At 37.1% G+C, this 19,419-nt stretch overlaps 1 protein-coding gene and 1 long non-coding RNA gene across 6 annotated transcripts; both read right to left on the bottom strand.

Moving 5' to 3' along the window:
• Positions 1–279: 279 nt before the first annotated feature.
• On the bottom strand, positions 280–1,184 carry LOC147506827 (uncharacterized). Its single transcript, XR_015193979.1, has 2 exons — positions 872–1,184; positions 280–489 (listed from the first exon to the last, which is right to left on the bottom strand). It is a non-coding gene; the product is annotated as an uncharacterized LOC147506827 (long non-coding RNA).
• Positions 1,185–9,994: 8,810 nt separating this feature from the next.
• On the bottom strand, positions 9,995–19,004 carry LOC147506826 (uncharacterized). Of its 5 annotated transcripts, none has more exons than XR_015193967.1 (11): positions 18,083–18,208; positions 14,717–14,855; positions 14,547–14,633; positions 14,407–14,463; positions 14,233–14,325; positions 11,286–11,358; positions 11,100–11,175; positions 10,870–10,960; positions 10,375–10,502; positions 10,131–10,255; positions 9,995–10,041 (listed from the first exon to the last, which is right to left on the bottom strand). XR_015193967.1 is itself a non-coding variant. In XM_086558856.1 (11 exons), exons 3-10 carry the CDS (start codon positions 14,831–14,833, stop codon positions 10,383–10,385), a joined length of 714 nt encoding a protein of 237 aa, XP_086414982.1. In that variant the 5' UTR covers positions 14,834–14,855; positions 15,164–15,308; positions 18,083–18,157; the 3' UTR covers positions 9,995–10,255; positions 10,375–10,382. The 5 variants fall into 5 exon arrangements, 4 of the variants coding, with proteins under 4 accessions (XP_086414982.1, XP_086414983.1, XP_086414981.1 ...); XM_086558856.1 differs by adding an exon at positions 15,164–15,308 and having other exon boundaries at positions 9,995–10,255; positions 18,083–18,157; XM_086558857.1 differs by lacking the exon at positions 18,083–18,208 and adding an exon at positions 18,905–19,004 and having other exon boundaries at positions 9,995–10,255.
• Positions 19,005–19,419: the final 415 nt, after the last annotated feature.

The following is a 19,419-nucleotide window of genomic DNA, read 5'->3' as shown; positions in this document are numbered from 1 at the left end:
TACAGGAAGTCTTTAAAGCTTTTCGTTTCCTACATTGAAAAAGCGGTTCCTCCCAAATTAGTATAGATGCATACTTATATTGAGATGGCCATAAGACCTACCTTTCCTCATTTAACAAAACCCATCTTTTAGGGGGTAATATACTGATATGAGTATATGACAGATAAAAATGAAGCTTCATACTACAGTTATTATCTACATTGGCCCTTTTTTTTCTGAATTAACTACATTGGATAGAGCATCATGGGAATATATATAATACAGCTACGGGGAGGGGCCTTTTCATAATCAATCAACATATTATCCATATAACTGAGAATTTAAAGAAATTAGCACAACGGTATTTTCCAATCCGATCTCTGCTGTCAAATATTCAAAATCAAAACTTAAGTCAAAACACATTAACAATGCAACAAAGTGAAACACAAGTGCAACATTACGATCCCATCACCACCATCCAGCTCCTTCAAAGGTCTTGCACACTCAAACCTGCAAAATAGGAAAAATCAGAAACACCACTCAGAAATAAACAACAATGACAAACCAGAATTAGACACATTAAACATCCTCAAAAATTTACTCTAATTTTGCAGTTTGTACAGTGTGCGTAGAGGATTTCATGGCATAAGGAAAGGTTCATGGCAGAAACAGAAGTGCTACACTACTGCCATTGAAATAACACAATTTGGATGCCATAATAATAAAACTTCAGCCAATCAAAACATGTTGCACCATCATAATAATCTATAGAGTGCCCTAACATTCGTACTCTCAAGTTCTAGCACCAACAAAATTATTATCGCAACATTAATACTCAGGCCCCTTGGTTTGATGTGATTTGAGTTGTAGGCATAAGTTAATCTGCAGTTACCTTTGTGCATAGTTTCTCTGCTTGTTTGTAGTCCTTTAGCTTCAGCTTGCAAGCTGCATTATTCAGATTGCAGTTTACCTTCAAAACCTTGGACTGTTTTGTTTCCTCTTCACTGAAATTGGTGTCATATTCAATAAATTTTCCAGCCTGATTACAAGGAGATTTTCAGTCGCCATAGAATATTTTCCAGCTTTGAATGCATCATTTCCTTCCTCTTTCTTCTTACCAGCGGCTTCAATTTTCTCAGGTGTGTTCATGTCCCACAATCTTGGGCTCGGGTTTTATATGGTTAGTACAACCCGACCCGGTTAGAGTCCAGTCCAGTTAAGTTAAACACTTAAACCCACACTTTATTACAAAACTCTTAAACCTCGTATCTCTTTTTTTGGTTTTGTTTTTCAGAACGTAAGAGCATATTAAGCAGTGATATCAACCTAGCATCGAACACTTTCAACTTCAGGAGAACTACATGTTGATGAAAACACCAAAAAAACACCAAATCAAACACCAAATCGACCAATATTTGGTTCCAGGTTTGATGCTGTATCAAATCACTTACGCGGTTTGAGAAACACAAAACCGCGTGGGCTTGGGCTGCTAAATGGGCTTTATACGCGGTTTTGGCAAAAACCGGCTTGGGCTTCAATGTCATGGCTTTTGCCAAACCGTCGTTTTTTCTGAAAATTAGAATTGTGGTGCATATAACTTGAAAAATTATGAGTTGTGTATAGAAGTTAAGAAATTAACAATTGTGCAATTGAAGAAATTAAGAATTGTAATTCAAAATCGAAGAAATTAAAGAAATTAAAAACCTATGATTATGATTATGCAGTCCAAAATCTATGATTATGATATAATCATATAATATCCAAAATAATCCAAAACCTATCATATTACATCAAATTTATTTAGCTCTCTTCTTACGCCCCTTACCACTCGATCCCTCTCATCTCTCTATTTGGACGTTTCGAAGCTGCTCATCTAAGTTCATAATATGAGAATTATGATCTTCTCTGTCTGCACGGAGGTTAACTATTTCAGCCTGAAGTTCCTCATATTCCTCGATGTTCATTATGTGTACACTTGCGATATCCTCATCACGCTTTCCAAGTCTCGTTATCGCCACGCCGATTGCCGATATGTCCTGCGAGAATATGCCTCCTCTCTTTCTTGGCTATAATGATACGAGGCGCCCCTCATCCCATCAAACATAAGAACCCGGCTCTCATATATCTTTCTAGAACCTCGAAAAAAATCCAAGAAAATACAAGTGAGTACATATTATATATATAATGAAGAAGATAAATAAAACAATTAAACTCACCATGGTATATTTGATCAATATGCTGCTCTAACTCGGAGAAACGAGCATGAGGCACCTCAGGAATGGAAATATAAGTAGGCTCCCCATCAGGTCCACACACGGCAAACATCTAAGGATTACTGGCAGACACATGAGCTAGATGATATGCATTCAGAGGTTGTGGGTTGCAAACAGGCTGTGGCGGATGAGGAATACGTAGCTCACGTCTCATCCCTTCCAGGCCCACAAACTCAAAGTTGCTAGCCCGACCAACAGGAGGCAACAACGGACCCATGGAGACACGGTTTCACTATCTATAATACTGATCAGCAGTCTGCTCAACAACAAAAGAAGACGCATCTGGCCAAGGACCACCACTGGCATGAACTTCATGAACTTGAATTCTACCCCCACGACTTTGAATCACTAATATCTGGCATGGGAGCACATGGAACTCCATAACGTCCAGTCATCTGCCTCCAACATCCGTTTTTCTACAATTACCAAACCCGATACCACGCGCGTAAAAAGCAACTCTCATGGACGGACAACACACAAAGCATGTTGTCTAACCGGATCATCAAAGGCGAGAGACAAACGCCAAGGTCTCCACTCAATAGATGACAATGATCTAATATCAATCGAGCCACGAGCCATACGGATATTATTCATAATCTGCCCTACATTACGTCCAGTGAGGCCCCGACCAACTAGCAAATCTAGGGCGAAGTATCGGCAAATCATGTCTATGTTAGGACAAAGACATCGAAAGTACTCATAAAACCAAATCTCTAAAAGTCCCGTGAATCCCGCAAACTGGGGACTTCTACTTCCGAATGTCCGTGAAGCTTTATCTAACGCCCGATATCAATGTGGCATATACCGAGCTACCCAGTCATAATCTCTCATAGTATGCAAATCGGATACATAAGCATAATATCTCGTCGCATTGTAGAATGAACATTGGGAAACAAAACATGCCCAATAAAAACATCAAAAAGCCCTAACATCGATCAACACCCTCACTACCGGTAGAAACGGTCAAAGCTAACTCCGCTCGTGTATCGATGCAAGAGGGTTCCATATATCGCAGCCTTAATATGAGATAGCTTAATCCTGGAAGAATCATAAGCATCCGCACCCAAACGAGGAAAACTCATAAGCATACTATCCATATTCTCATAATTTTGTATGAAAAGATATCGGTTGGCCTATACCGATACTCAACCCGAAATCATAGTGAAGTCTAGTGGTGTGAACCCTAACTCCAAGACAAGGAAAAATGAAATGTATGAGTTCTACTCCACCATCTTTCTACTAAAGCTATGACCAGACGCCTAATCACTCTCCTCATAATCCGTAGATCAATCAAAATACCCAAAGGTGTATACAAAATACTATCTCTAATATGTACAAACTCATCCAAACTCCTAATAACCTTCTACCACTCTCTAACACCAAGTAAAACCGATCTAACTTCGGTAGTCAACAACATCGATATTATATATAAAAAATAATGCGTATAAGATAAATAATTAATTGGTCCAACTCAACTAATTAATATTCAAAATATTTAATCAAAACTAATTAATTACCCGAGTATTAGCCATCGCGACTCGACCGTGTTTTTGTATCACGTGTAGAAGACACAACTTCCATATCAAGTGCTTCTCCAGTGCAAATTGTCAATCGAAGTCGCTCATCCGATACTCCGAAGACATAGGGATGTCTATCGGTCGGTAGCGACATCCTCGGGTTCTTCCCCCACCGTATTCTACTTCTCGGTTCTTCTCCCCTCATCGCCAATGTCATCTCGTTATCGCCAATCATCACCGTCGAAAGGTTCAAAGGATCCATATCAAATTTTAAGAGTTTAGGTAGGTTTTTTTTTTTTTTAACTAAGGAGGGGTTTTATAATTGTGAGAAGAGGTGAAAGTGACTGAACCGCGGCTTTGAAGCTGCTTATATATAGAAGTACGCTGGGTGTTACGAACACCGCGCGGTTTTGCCAAAACCGCGTGGGCTTGGGCCTGTCAAGTGGTGCGGTTTTGCCAAAACCACGGGCGTGGGCTTAGCAAATCAGAGTGGCGGTTTTGGCAAAACCGCGTAGTTGTTTGGTATTTTTTTGATGTTGCTCCTAAAGTTACTTGGTGTTTTTTTGGTTTGGTGTTTTTTTTGTTCAAAATTTTGGTATTTTTTTTGTTGCTCTGCTAAAGATGCTGTAAGAATGGCGAAATCAGCCTTGATTGACCAAACAGTGGTACCAGGAGATGTGGTGTTGGACCTTTCAAGTATGTCTAACCATACTATCAAGTTAGGCCAAGGCCTTCGTTAGGTTCGCCTTCATTTATTTTTTTATATTATTTTATTGAGTTTCATGTTACTGTGTTTATTTAATTAATTTATTATTAATAATAGGATGGGGATGTTGTTTCTGTGATGAAAGCTGGCAAGTTGAGATTTTCCAAACCTAATAAGTATTGGGTTGAAAGTTCTAATAAACGAGTAAGTATTACTATTATTATTAGTAATAATAATACACACGCACCCTTTGGATGAGTGGCCGAGATGTAATGGCGCACCATACATCTCGCGCACAGTAGATTTAGCCTTATTATTAACAACGCAATATGTTGTGTGCACGAGCGTCCACTTGGCCTGAAAGCTATTATCTCAGTCCCCACGAGAGTAATCGATCATGGAGTTGTAATTAACTGTAACAAAACTTAGCCTAAGGGCTTAAATTATTACACAGAGTGAAAACTCCTGAGAGGACACTATGAAGGGCAGGGTGCTCATCCCTTGAACGACTGACCAACAGGCTCATGTGGAGAAAAATGCTTCTGGTTTTAACTATACATCCCTCATAGATCATCGCATCTCCAAAGTTCAAACTATATAGACAATGCCGACCAACAGGTATGAATTTCTAACAGTCTACCCTATATGATAAGATCATACAATGACTACTCCTGTCCCCCAAGTAAACTACAAACAGATTTCATATTTCAATCACCTTTAATTCACACTCCATGAGTAAGTAGCAATCATTTCGCTGTGGATTTCTGTGGATTTGGTTGCCAAGCAAAGGTGGTAAGCTGCAGAATAATGTTTTGTTTTTGTAATGGGGAGATCGAGCATCACAAATTTATAAGTCTGTCCGTGGGAGGATCTTTAATGCGTTATCCATGAAGAATATCCAGTAGGATTGTTACTACACTATACTGGATTACTGAGGAATCCGTCAGGAATGGAATACGTACTTGTTAACACAAATTTTCTTTTCTTCTATAAATTAAATAGAAACTGCAACTTGCCTAGAAAGCAATCATCAACGCAGTTGTCCAGAGTAAATATGGATATCATATCGTGCAGAATGAACTTACACTATGAATCAGAGAGGACATGAACAGCGCTGTTGGTTAATGGGTTAATCCATCTGATCTTTGAAGTTGGGACCAAACTTTTCATTTAATCGATTCAGTGCTAGAGAGTAAAAGTCAGATGCTTTTTGGGTGATGTTATAGTACGAGTAGAAGCATAAATTGTATATCTTTTAAATCATTTGTTTCTTGTGAGTTGGATTCTTGATTCTTTTGCAAAAAACCTTCTGTTAATTGTGACCAGGCACAAAATATACATATCACCCATCATTGGTCATTCCCATGGACTCTGCGATCCGAATATAGCTACGATGTAATGGAATTTCGGCTGATGCATTCTCAAGGTCATGACAATTTTTTGAGAAAATATTGAAAGTTGAAGGGATGCTTTTCAATATACAGCATATATTGAAAAAAAAACATTATATTTAGGTTGCTTTCCATAATTCTGATATGGATCATAAATATAAATACGATACAACCGAATAAATTCAGTCTTGATCATCCACACAACAGGGTTTTAAGCAAGTTGTACTTCTGATAATCACATACTTTTTTCGAGATAATTTAACAGAAAAGAAGTAAAAGAAAAATCAACATTGATTGAGGTCAAACCCGAATGTCATTGTGGACACGGATTGGGGCTATTCAACCTAGTGAACAGCAACTCGACATCAACAGATTTGGAAGGTTCAGTCTGAGAGTGTTTTTGTTTTTTTGCAACTGACGAGATTTGGGAGTTGATAGAGGAGGGAAACATCAAATAGAAACTGGAATTCCAAAGAACAAAAATATAGTGCTGATACATTGGTGAACTTTGCTGCTCATCGAGCTGAAGATTGGGCTTGAACTTCACCAATTCATCGGCAGAAAATATATATATTTGTATGGAATGAAATACCTAAGGATTTGTACTACCTTCAGCTACACAGCAACCAAAAATGGAGACGTTAGACCATTGATGATGCATTGATGCCCAAGCGTCATTTCACTACAATTACCCTTTTTCAGTTAATGAATAAAATTGTTGATTTTCAATTTGATCAAGCAAAAATAGTCTCCAATAATACTATAATCGCTCTCTTCATGGAATTCTGGCCATTGTTCCCAATCAATCAAATACCCTTTCTCATGCATCTTGCGTTGCCATCTGACAGAAGGAACTAGTGTAAAACCCAAGTCAAAGATCCAAACTCAGGACTTCTGTCTCTAGGATACGAGGATAACTCCTTTTTCCTCAGAAGACTTTGTAACTCATGTTTGGGAGCAAGTCTGTGAGTTTCTTCATCGAACGTTAGAGGGCGACTCCCCTCCTTTTTATCCAGTTCGGCAATCTCCTGTTTTCTAGATTTAATAAGGAGATCCACTCTACCAAAAGATTCCCTATCCAGCTATCCCCGACCCTTAGTTTCTTCGACTCTTTGATCTTACACCAGCATTTGCAACTTGGTGACCCTTAAAATGGAAAAATAGTCCTCAATGAGTTGCACTATATAACCTGAACACTCTACAAAACCTTACAAACTTGTTCAATATATAGCATAATATTTCATACGGTTCAACCGCAATAACATTGTTTTCCAAACCACTATAAACCTATTAACTGTTACCAACTGTTGCATAAAGCTTCCAGTTCCATGATCCCAGTGAAAACTCCTCTTCTACAATACTTCAGTCCCAAAAAATTAATCCTTGAGCTATATCTGAAATCCACGGATGGTGACCCACATACAAACCAAGTAGGCATTGGTTTCACTATTATCAAATGGTATGAAAACATCATTATTGCAGGAAGCAAGCAGTGCATAGGAAGCCAATGTCTCCCTCTAAGATGGGCACTACAAAATGCATCTGAAAAGCAATTCCAGCCTGTGGTAGTGTGTTCTGATTGTAAATCTCTAGTACTAGTATACCGTAATCGGTAGGCGAACAAAGTAGAAAGGAAGAAGAAGATGAGGAGAGGGGTTACCTGAACGCGGTGCAGAGACAGAAGAAGTGGTTGATGTTTTGAGGAAGAGATCCGCAGAAGCAAAAACTTCTGCGGATCTCTTCACATATCCAGAGATGCAAGATGAAGCTCCTCACTTAATCTAGTTTCGTGACTTAGAAAATGGTTGGCCGATGTTTCTTCATCAAATTACAAATACACTTTCATCTCTCATTGTTACAGAAACCCCTAACCTTCCAGGAAACAGACTTAATCGACAGGATCACCTTCAAGTACCCCAAACTCTGCCATGGGCCACACCTGCCCCTAATGTTGAATCACCTTCTGTTCTGCATGTTGTTAGCATATAATACACCATACACTTTCCAAACCAGTTCCCTCTAGTCATAATGAGTTAGCTGCCACAGGTAAAACCATGTCTTTTATCCACTCCTCCACATCATTTGCATTTTGACATCTATACAACTTTACTTTGCAATATCTGTAAAATTCCCAAACCTGAAGTTCTTCCACAATCACAGAGATTGGGGTTATTAGCAGCACATTCATCCAATGAAGAAGCACACTGATCGAAACAGGAGATTGTGCAACACCTCTCTCACCCCTTTTTCCAAATATCTCTGCTCCAATGGTAAAGATACCAACAATCCCGATCTAGGGGTAGAGACAAAACCCGGATCAGAATTCACCCTCTGACCATTGTTCAACCAGATGTACATCTATGATTTCCTCTTTAGAGTTTTGGCCAGAATTTTCCATCATCACCCATTCGTTTCGTCATGGTTTAAAAAACACATTGAGGTTATGTTTTGACCATTTAACCCCACAATTTGTACCATTTTTTCCACTGTTTTGAGTTTTGACCACTTAACCCCTAAGAAGTTCTTTAAAGAGAAAATGTCCCTATTAGGTTATGTTTTGAGCATCCAAACATCTTATTCTTTTGGAAATCAGCAGCCTCCATTTTCGAACCCATTTTTTCTCAAGCAATGGCTTCAACCTAGAGAGCTCAATTCTTCTTTGATTTCAATTCCGTCAATTCCTAATACCTATGGCATTCTAAAGACAATCTCTCTTCAATTCTAGATAGCATACTATTTTAAATATTTTTTTAATTTACAGCTTTTTTTCTTATATATATATTTGAGGCTTAAGTCTCAAAGCCTCTAAGGTTCACCTATTACCTCACAGAGGCAGAGAGCCTCAAGACTCTGATGCGTTTTTTCATACACAAGGTTTCGTTTTAATCTTTTATTTTGTTAAAATCTTTAGAAGTAGTATAATTAATACTAACATTAAAGAATTGTTAATACTAATCTCTATAGTCAACTCTACAACCCATGAAATTAATATAACGGCATATTATGACCTTGATAGCAATTCGGGATACGGCAAAAATTCGGTACGAGAATTATTCAAGAATTATTCGGTGACTCAAAAAAACGGTACGGTCAAATATTCGGTCAAATATTCGAAATACGGCAATTATGCAGTGTTTAATTAATACGTATTTTAAACATTTGGTTGCAAAAATTCGGAAGTAAAAAATTCGTGATATTATGTTAGTAAATATTAATAATAGCTGTCATTCTTTACAACATAACAAACATATCCAAGCAATTTAGCTACGAAAACATTGAAACCAATTGAACGGTCCACATAGGTGCCTTCATTTATTTGTTCTTTGATTGAAATTACAGTTCAAACTTTAAAATACACACACCATGTCATGACAATTTAAATTTTGCCCAAAAAGTATAAAAGCAAAACTTTTGGATTAATTTATCACTAAGAATGTAAGAGTGGGGGACTTAAAGTGAGAGTGAGGACATAAAGTATATAAAAAATAACAAAAGTGCAACCAAATTTTCATTTTTTTTTTTTATTATTATTTTTTTAGCCGAATTTTTGAAAAATTCGCCAAAAACCGTATTATACGTTTCAAGGCAAAAAATCGCGAATTATTCCGAATCTTTGAAGCATTCGGAAGTTTTATACGTATTGCCGTTCAAAAATTCGATTCGCGAATTATTCGCGAATTGCTAACAAGGTACTATGATGCACGGATACGGGTATGGATACCGATACGGCAACACCGATACGGGGTACAATACGGCTTTTTTGAAATATTAGGATACGGGTACGGTCTATGGGTACGGCTAATTAATATGAATATTTAAAATATATGCGGTACTCTGAAAATTATGTTAGTAGTTCTTTGAGTAAAATTAGTTAGGAACATGTGAAAAACTATTATAGCACATGTCAAAGTCAATACAGCTTGAAGCCTCAAGAACAATTTACATTTCAACGGAGTAGAACAATCGGATCATGTATATTTCTGGGATTCCAGTACCCTAGAAGTATCCAGTACCCGTATTGGTATTGTACCCGACCGATACGGCTGCAATGACATTTTAGGAGTATCCATGCATCATAGACGGCATAAAGAAATCTGTCTAGCTAAATTCTATAAAGCAACATAAAGCTTTGAGCAGCAATAAAATTCAGCGCCTGAATTTCAACTTCACTTCACCTATTTTCATATGTAAGTTCAATAATATACATTTCTTACTCAAATAAGAAAGGAATAAAGATACTAAACTGAAAATAGTATGCAAGTACCTTGCCTTCATCTAGGTCCCATACACCATACACACACCATATCTATTATGCCAATTTTGCACAGCAGGTTAGACTTCGAAAACTAAACCAAGCAAATTCTGATGCATCTTCATCTGTGTTTAGATCTGCATTAATCCAATTTCCAACATCAAATTCTGTAACCAAAATACAAGCTGTGTTCAATTTTACAAAAGTGAAATGAAGTTCAAAGAGAAAGAAATACTTTGCCACAAACAAAACTTACCAAAAGCATTATTGAACTCTCTGCATGAGTTTCTCCACCATAATTCTTTGTTGTACCCCAGTCAAAGACTCCGAGGTCATGATTGCATTTGATACAAGGATCACTGTGGATGGAGATTCTGCATTCACCTAGAATTCAAATTGCAATTAAACTTTACTGATTGGTAACCAGAGATCTTATTCGAAGTGAACTGACAAGCAAAACTATGTCTCGACTCGATGATAATGAATTGGACAAAAACTGCAATCACATTGAGAAATGGAGAAATGACCAGAAAAGCTTTCACAACACAATCTGTGTCACAAACTGACGTGACTAGAGATACAGAGCATCATCTCATCATGTGAACACAAAGTGTCGCAACTCGCAACATCAAAAGACAACTGTCTAATGAAGTTACCAACTAAAGAACCCAATAGTGCTGAGAGTCATTAGCTACTCTGTCATCACAGACGGTGCCCAAGAATAGAAATGTATGGGTGCAAAGAATCATACCCATACACGGCCGTTTAGCCCAACGGCTATCTCAAAGGATAATTTCTTCCCAAGAGCTTCAAGAACCGGACATGTTGGAGAGCTTAGCAACCTATAGATAACAAATTGCCAATAAACTATTTGTCACCAAATGATTGTTTGAAAGAAGATACAACTTCAATTTGATAAAAAAACAAACAAAAAATAAAAGTAAAAAAATTCAAATGGTCCTATCGTCAAAGGGAACTCACATTCGTGACAAACCAGTTGATGATTCAAACATGTAGCCATCCTTCAGGGGCCCAAACTCGGCCGCTTTTCCGTTAACTATCAAATAAATAACACCAAAAGAAACGATTATCAAATTAAAGTCCAAACAGATGGTTATTGGTTAATATTATGAAAAAAGGTTGAATCCAAGTAAAGTGAGAAACTACCATCAGTGCATGAAAGCTCTGGATTCATGTCAGCGTTAGCTTTGACGACCCGAACATACAGCAGCTTACCTACCTGACTTGGAAAGTAGACAATATTCAATTCAGAAAAAGGAAAAAACTAAATGGGACAGCAGAAAACAAAAACTGAAAATGCAACTAAAACAAGATTGAAATGAGGTAAACATGGTTTACACTAGATCTTAAAAAGTTCAAAACTTAAGGTAAATATGTTTTCTTCGACATGTAAAAGTTTCTACATGATGTATTCAAAGGTCAATCACATCACCTAAAAAAAGTCACAAACTAACCGCTTAGGAACCAGACCCACCCCTACACTCCGAAAACAATAAAAGAAACACCCTGACACGTCAAAACACGAGAAAACACATACATAACCAAAATAACACCAAAAGGCCCAAAAGAAAAAACATAATGAGCAATTGAGCATCACCAGCCAGACTCCTGCCTCTTAATGATCAACAGATTAATAAAACAGATACTCCTCATCTTCAGGCTCATTGCAGCCCTCATCCTCATCCGCATTGGAGCATTCCAAATCCAGCTTCTCATCGTTATCCTCATCATCGATGTCGCCAAAGTCCTTTATTCCATCAATCCTTCTTCCCTTTTTCTTTTCTCAAGATTCTCTAATTATGCCCTGATCTTAACCTGATTTTCTGTTACTCTAGTTGACCCACAGTTCCCAATTTCTATCAATTTCCCCTCTTTTTTTCGTTATTTTTTTATTTTTTAAGCATTAGGGGGTTTCGGTAGACCCCAACCTATATAAATCATGAAATTCTTTCATACACATTTCCACTTGCATCCTCCATGGCTCCATTACAACCTTACTAAGCTCAAAATTTAAGGTTGGTACAAATTGGTTTACTAAGCCATTAGGATAACAACACAATTTAGATAAGGAGTCATCAGCTCGAATTCCTTCTCTGTATGTGTGAATGACAGTCATTAATACCTTGATAGATGCCACTACGTTCAGTCACTTCCAATTGAGGACTTATCTGCCCCTAGGCATGTTTACTGCTCTGAGTGAATCAGAAGCATTTTTAATCTTTTTCATCTGCAACACAAGTCCTTGTCAAAGGCCTTCCTCTATAGCTCTAATCTTTTACTGCTCTGACTCACTTCTCAGAAGAGATCCCTGCAGACTTCACCATAATTTCTGCATATACCACCTTAAGTCATAACCATTACCTTGTACTGCAACAGCACCATCAGTGTTCAAAGTGATCTCATCCCCTTCTGGCTTGTCCCAAGTGCAAAGAGTAAAAGTTTTCAGTTTAAAAGACCATATTTTCAGTTTTCAGTTTTCAGTAAAAGTTTAAAAGTCCCTAATTTCTTCTTTTCTTGTCAGCGCCGTACCTTCCTCCACCTCTGATTGAAGCACCAGTCTCGTTCCAAGCTCCTTACCTGAACCTCTACCAGTATTTCTACGCTTTTCGACTAGCTTTTTCTCTTCCCCACATTGTACTTCCACATCACCCATCACTTTCAAAGTTTGACTTTTATATTTTCTTTCCCGCTCTTTCTTCTTTGGTTTCCTGTCACACCATTGTGGATGTATGTCTCTCCAGTCGTCCAATTTCTTGATTCTTGCTTTCTTTCCCTCCTTTTGTCTTCTAGCTTCCTGGAGCTATGCTTTACGATTTTCTATCTCGGGCCACTGAGCCACTTGTCTTTATCCCCCTACCCCTACCCTTTCTTGAATTTTACGTGATAACGGAGTCACTCATATAAAAGCTACTTCCACATTAAAAATAAAATCATCAAAATCACACATTACTAAAACCCTATAAATAGGTATATTGGCACACAACCAAACTCACATATAGACAGTTAGGTCAGGGCGGGAAAGAAGATGAAAGGGAAGATAAACAAAAGGAAAAACTATGAAGGCAACAACAAAAGGATGTACAAGAAGAAGAATAGGAGAAAAAAAAAAAAAAAAATACAAAGTGGTGGAGCAGTACTGGTTGAGCTCGTGGCGTGATGGTGCGTGGTGGTGGTGGTGGCGCATTGTAAAGCAAGAGGTGATAATCCCAATGGATTTAGTTTGCACATGAAGGTTAATTTAAAATTTTTGTTTCGGTGGAATCACAAGACTTTTTTTTTTATCAGTAAAAGTATGTGTTAGTTATACTGGTAGTCAACTCAGAAGGTGTCAGTGGCTTACTGGTCAAGACTTGAGAGGTTGCGCCCAAGGTCTTGGGTTTGATTTCCACCTTCGTCAGGGAAAATTATGGAATAAAATGTTACCTATATGTATATATACATGTCTGTGTGTGTGTGTGTGTTTGTACTATACTGATATTATGAAAACTTTAAGGATGAGGTATCCTATACACATAAAGAGAAAAACAAAAAACAAAAAACAAAAACAAAAACAATAAACATAAAAAGTAATGGGGCACATAATAAGGAAGTTGTGAGGCCACAATCGATATTGCACAGCTTCCATAGCTGGACAGTCCTGTGTTCAACTTCCACCTGAGTGACCTCCAAAACAATTTTTTTATAACTCTTAAATGCATGACTGATGCAAACATTGCCATTACAGCTAACAGGTTCAACTGAGAAGAAATTGTTTTCAAATATCCTGCAGTTTCTTCAATTCCAAACAGTCCAAGTTATTGAATGTAAAACAAATTCCAAGATGCCTTGCTTATTGGTGAAAGATGACGACACTCCCATTTTTGGAAAAGCAAAGACCCGACTACAGTAATTAGTCACAAACTCATGATCACAGTACGATGTTCCAGCCCGTATTCAATTCTCTAAAACTAAATCTATATAGGTTTTGACTACTAAAATTGTGAAAAACATCCTAGACTTTATGTGGTCACGTATAATAAAAAAAATCTATTTAGATGTACAGCTACATAATTTCAACTCCTAATAAGATACATCACTCAAATTTTAGCTTTACCTCAAACTTTGGCTTGTTTCTTCTTGATCCTCCCTCAAATGCAAGTACAGGTAGAAATGCCAATGTAGGTCCTTTTATGTCCACAAGAAAGTTCTGCACGCAAATGAAAATAAAAATTGGTACATTACAATTGGTTTTTCATATTATGTCTTGTCGTAAAGTAAAAATGCTTACATCTGCCTTCTGGTCAACCACAATACCAAGAACAGTATCCTCTACACAGGGTACATACTGTAGAACAAAGATGAAATCCATTTACCCACAATAATAACAATAATAATAATAATAATAATAATAATAATAATAATACTTACTCGTTTATTAGAACTTTCAACCCAATACTTATTAGGTTTGGAAAATCTCAACTTGCCAGCTTTCATCACAGAAATAACATCCCCATCCTATTATTAATAATAAATTAATTAAATAAACACAGTAACATGAAACTCAATAAAATAATATAAAAAAATAAATAAAGGCGAACCTGACGAAGGCCTTGGCCTAACTTGATAGTATGGTTAGACATACTTGAAAGGTCCAACACCACATCTCCTGGTACCACTGTTTGGTCAATGAAGGCTGATTTCGAGTCTGCCACCATTCTTACGTTCTGAAAAACAAAACTAAAAAAAGAGCTACGAGGTTTAAGAGTTTTGTAATAAAGTGTGGGTTTAAGTGTTTAACTTAACTGGACTGGACTCTAACCGGGTCGGGTTGTACTAACCATATAAAACCCGAGCCCAAGATTCCTAGTTACACTATTTAAGCCCATAATTCATATAGCTTGAGTCACTACATTGTTGTAGGTGCTGTGTGAGGAATTAGTTCATAGTAATATCAAATGTTCTAAAAATCGGTAGGCAGGCAGTGGGGGAACGCCTAGGCCTTCTAGACGGGCTAGGCGCTAGGCGGTTTTATTTATTTAAATTACCTAAGCCGAGAGATGAGAGCAACAGCAGCAGCAGCAGCAGAGATGGGAGGGAGCGAAGAAGAAGACCACGATCTATTTTAGCCAGCAATTGGACCTTTATGTTGGCCTGTCCTATCGCGCGCTACTATTATAGTCTCATCCGAGACTGTAAGGTCAATTCAGTACTTCAACTTTCTACGGAATACTTAGATTATGCTAATAATGATAAACAAAGTCTGGTTCATAGATATCTGTTAGTAGAAAAAGAAAAGTTGGGGCAAACAGGTACGTAAAATGTTAGTAAGAAAGTATATACATCATATTACATAAATATGCATAAGCAATAACTCACTCATACGTAAAATCAATATTTCACTTTGCTTATTAATTATCTTGTTGACTCATTTATAAACAGACTCAACCCAACCTTTAGTTCCTACTTCACGATTTGCACTCCACACATTTGTCAAATCACACATACACATGTGCCTTTCTCCCACCGAGTATCACTATATCACAGCCATCTCTGGGCTTTTCATACACATACTCACAGCCTCTTTGGCCATAAAATCTCAGGTCATTCATGGCACATTCAATGAATACCTTGGGTCATTCCCACTACATTAAAGGAATACTCATCATAATACTAACGGGTCATTCATGGCACATTCAATGAATGCCTTGAGTCATTCCCGCCACATTCAAGGAATACATAAACCTACATTCCCGTACATTCAAGGAATACGACCAACCCAAGAAAGCTTAATACCTTAGTTCCTCTCTAAGGCGGTCAAACTATTGGGTCATTCATGGCACATTCAATGAATACCCATCTATCACATGACATCACAAGTCATAATATCTCATTACCAAAATCGAGAGGAGGAGAGTTCTAAAGATGTGGGCGACACATTAAAACATTATTATCACTTATAATTATACTAGCATTACTCATATCAAAACATATCACACATGCAGAGAGTCATTTTCGCACGTCAAGGCAAACCAAGCACTTAAATATCATTGAATGTAAATAGACTTATAATCAAACAAATACAATTTACATAACCACACTCATATACACAATATCGTAAACAAATAGTTCATTAGTCCATATTCAAGTCCACACACACTAATGTCCAAAACAGATCCACATATACTAAAGTCTATATACATATATAACTTCTATCTGACACATATATATTTATGCAGTCTCAAAACAACAGTAATTTCTAACACAATCATATAGTTATCATACATACTAATATATATATTATAGATAGAGTGGCTGCACTTTTGTTCAAAGTTGCCTACGTATCCAAATCTTTCAAGATTGGAATCTAAGCCTTCGTAGTTCTTAACCAATTCTCCAAATATTTTAATAATCACAATAAAAGAAAACATATAGATATCTTTTCATTTCACACCAATATTTCCACAATAGTAAGAATATATCGAAAGTATAATAACCACTGACCATCTAATGCCATCATGTAACCACCAAACTATATCCATTTTAAACTTTAGCTAATTCTAACAACATTGTTAATCCGTGCCTTGACAGACAACCCACCATTGGATCTGCCTAAAATTTGTATATGTCATTTAACTGGATATCAAGAATCTACGGATTTAAATTTGAGGTCAATCCGATAATAGGTTGATCTCCATCTAAACAGAAACAAAGGACTACGCCCATCAGTTTTCTGGTGTAGTTTCTACTACGACCAGTCCCACTAATGGAAGCCTCGACAGATATCAAGCCGTTGGATAAATCTAAAAATCTAATATGGAAGACTACAATGTGTCAGGAAACTATGGATTAAATTTCATACAAATCCGAGTACGGAAAGGTCACCATCTAAGCCTGGGCAGTTAAATCGCTACTTGGTGGAGGTGCGAGTAGCGAGTAGGTCTACTCGGTCGAGGATTAATCGGGATTACTCGGGAGATTTTTTAAACCGCTACTCGGTGGAGGTGCGAGTAGCGAGTAGGTCTACTCGGTCAGGGATTAATCGGGATTAATCGGGCGATTTTTTAAACCGCTACTTGGTCGCTACTCGGTGGAGAAGCGAGTAGCGAGTAGGTCTACTCGGTCGGAGATTAATCGGGATTACTCGGGTGATTTTTTAAAACACTATATTTCTTTACAAATACATGTTACATATAAATTAACATTGAAATACCAATATGGTAACTGGTAATTGACCACTAGAATTTATATAAAATTTTGTGAACTTGTGCAGCCAATATGGGATGAAGTAGAAGAAGGGTCAGATGAATTCTATAGTAGCAGCAGTCTTATAAACAAAGAAACGGAGCATAGACTGCTAGTCTGCTACAAGTCTACAACTATCAGAGTATCAGTTAGATATTTGTAAATTGTAGGCTCATTCGAAGCTCTCGAAGACGACATCTCTAAATTTCAGAAAAACAATTCAAAGGAAAAAATCAGTAAACATATCACAGTAGATACCAAATAGTGTTTGGTGTGGTTCTTTACTCTCTGATTTAGTTTTTAATTAATCTGAGTGACCCAAATTATGACCACAGCGGCACAGCTGCAATTAGAAACAATCCAGCTCTATATCTCCAACAGTCCAACCCATTTTCATAACTAAACCAATCACAATGTCACATAATCTATACGCAATACGAAGTTTCAACTCATAACAGTCATAAGGCAGATCTAAAATAATTCCAACACCATCGCATCACAAGTCCACAACACAGAAATTTTGACTACTTCAAACAGACTTTAGGTGGGTCAATAATAAAACTTTCGAAATCATTAATCATTTAATCTTGGCTGTGAATTTTTTTTATTTATTACAATCAACAATTTTTTATTTATTACAAGAAAAGGGATGAGAAGTGATGAGAAGTGAGTCGAAATGAGAGAAGAAGAAAAAAAAAATGGAGAAGAAGAACTGTGCGTACCTGTGATGTGCTGCTGGAGAAGACGAACTGTGCGTCTGTGCGTTTTTTTGGTTTCGCGAGCCCAAATTTTTTGGTTTGGACCTTTTTTTTTTTTTTTTTTTCTGTTTCGCGGGCTAAAAAAAAGGCCCGATTTTACACTATTAACTCGCCCGGGCCCGAGTACTTATAAATTGAAATATCGGCCGATTTTTCAGCGATTTCTCGTCCCCGATTACTTATGGGGAGTAATGGGCTAACCGGATCGGCTAGGCACCGAGTAGGGAGTAGTCGGCGATTTTATAGCACAGATCTAAGCAGAAACAAAAAACTGCGCACTGCAGTTTTTCTAATGTAGAAACACTACGACCTGTCACGCTTATGCGCGCCTCGACAAAAATCCAACCGTTAGATCTGTCTAAAGTTTTAATATGTCAGACTACAATGTCTTATAAAACTACAGATTAAATATGAAGTCAATCCAATAATAATTTGACCTCCATCTAGTAAGAAATTTCTGCCTACGCAGTGTAGTTTTTCAGGTCACTCTTTTTCAGTTCATCTTCTTCTCAAATATTCATAGTTAATATAAGTAACCAAATCTTAACAAAATTTAAGATGAGAAATCCAACACGCACACAAGATAAGTGCATTAATACATACCAAATTATCCAACAGAAAACCAACGTGGAAATTACCCATTATATTTTAATTGATAACCTTGACACCATATCAAACAACACTTGCATCATCCGTTCTAAACGATCTTTTGTCAAACCACAAGACATTGATAATTACGATAATAGATCGTATAAGCGAATATATATCAAAGAAAAATCCGCTCACCCGAGATTGCAAAATTTGAATATCTAGAATAGAAGACCGATAAAATGATGTCGTGCCGGTAATCCTTAGCTTCTTCTTCTTTTAATTTTTCTTCTTTTGGTTGCTAGGGTTTTCTACTCAAATTTTAATAATTATTTTCGGATTTTAAAATCCCTAAAATACCAAAACCCACCTTTTTAAGTCATAAAGGGCTTCTATTGTGTATTCCAGAAGGGCCTAGGTCCACACACAAATACACGGGTCGGTTTTTCTCTTCTATATTGTGGACTTTAATATGAATAAAAAGCCCAATAATAAAAAAAATATATAACCAAATATGAAACAAATGAATTAAATATTAAAATAAAAAGGCGGGGTGTTACACACTTACACCCAGCTTACTGGGGTGCTGATTCTTCAATCACAAATTGTCGATTACTCCACTACTATTACTCACATGCATGAAGTCTCTGACTGAATTTTTTCGTTCTCCGTTTTGTCAGATCTTTATAAAATGGTGTGTCCTGAAAATGATA

This window comes from Coptis chinensis, chromosome 4 (genome assembly GCF_015680905.1).
Source record: "Coptis chinensis isolate HL-2020 chromosome 4, ASM1568090v1, whole genome shotgun sequence".
Classification (NCBI taxonomy): domain Eukaryota; kingdom Viridiplantae; phylum Streptophyta; class Magnoliopsida; order Ranunculales; family Ranunculaceae; genus Coptis; species Coptis chinensis.
The sequence above is the reverse complement of the archived record's forward strand: the minus strand, read 5'-3'. Positions and strand labels throughout refer to the sequence as shown.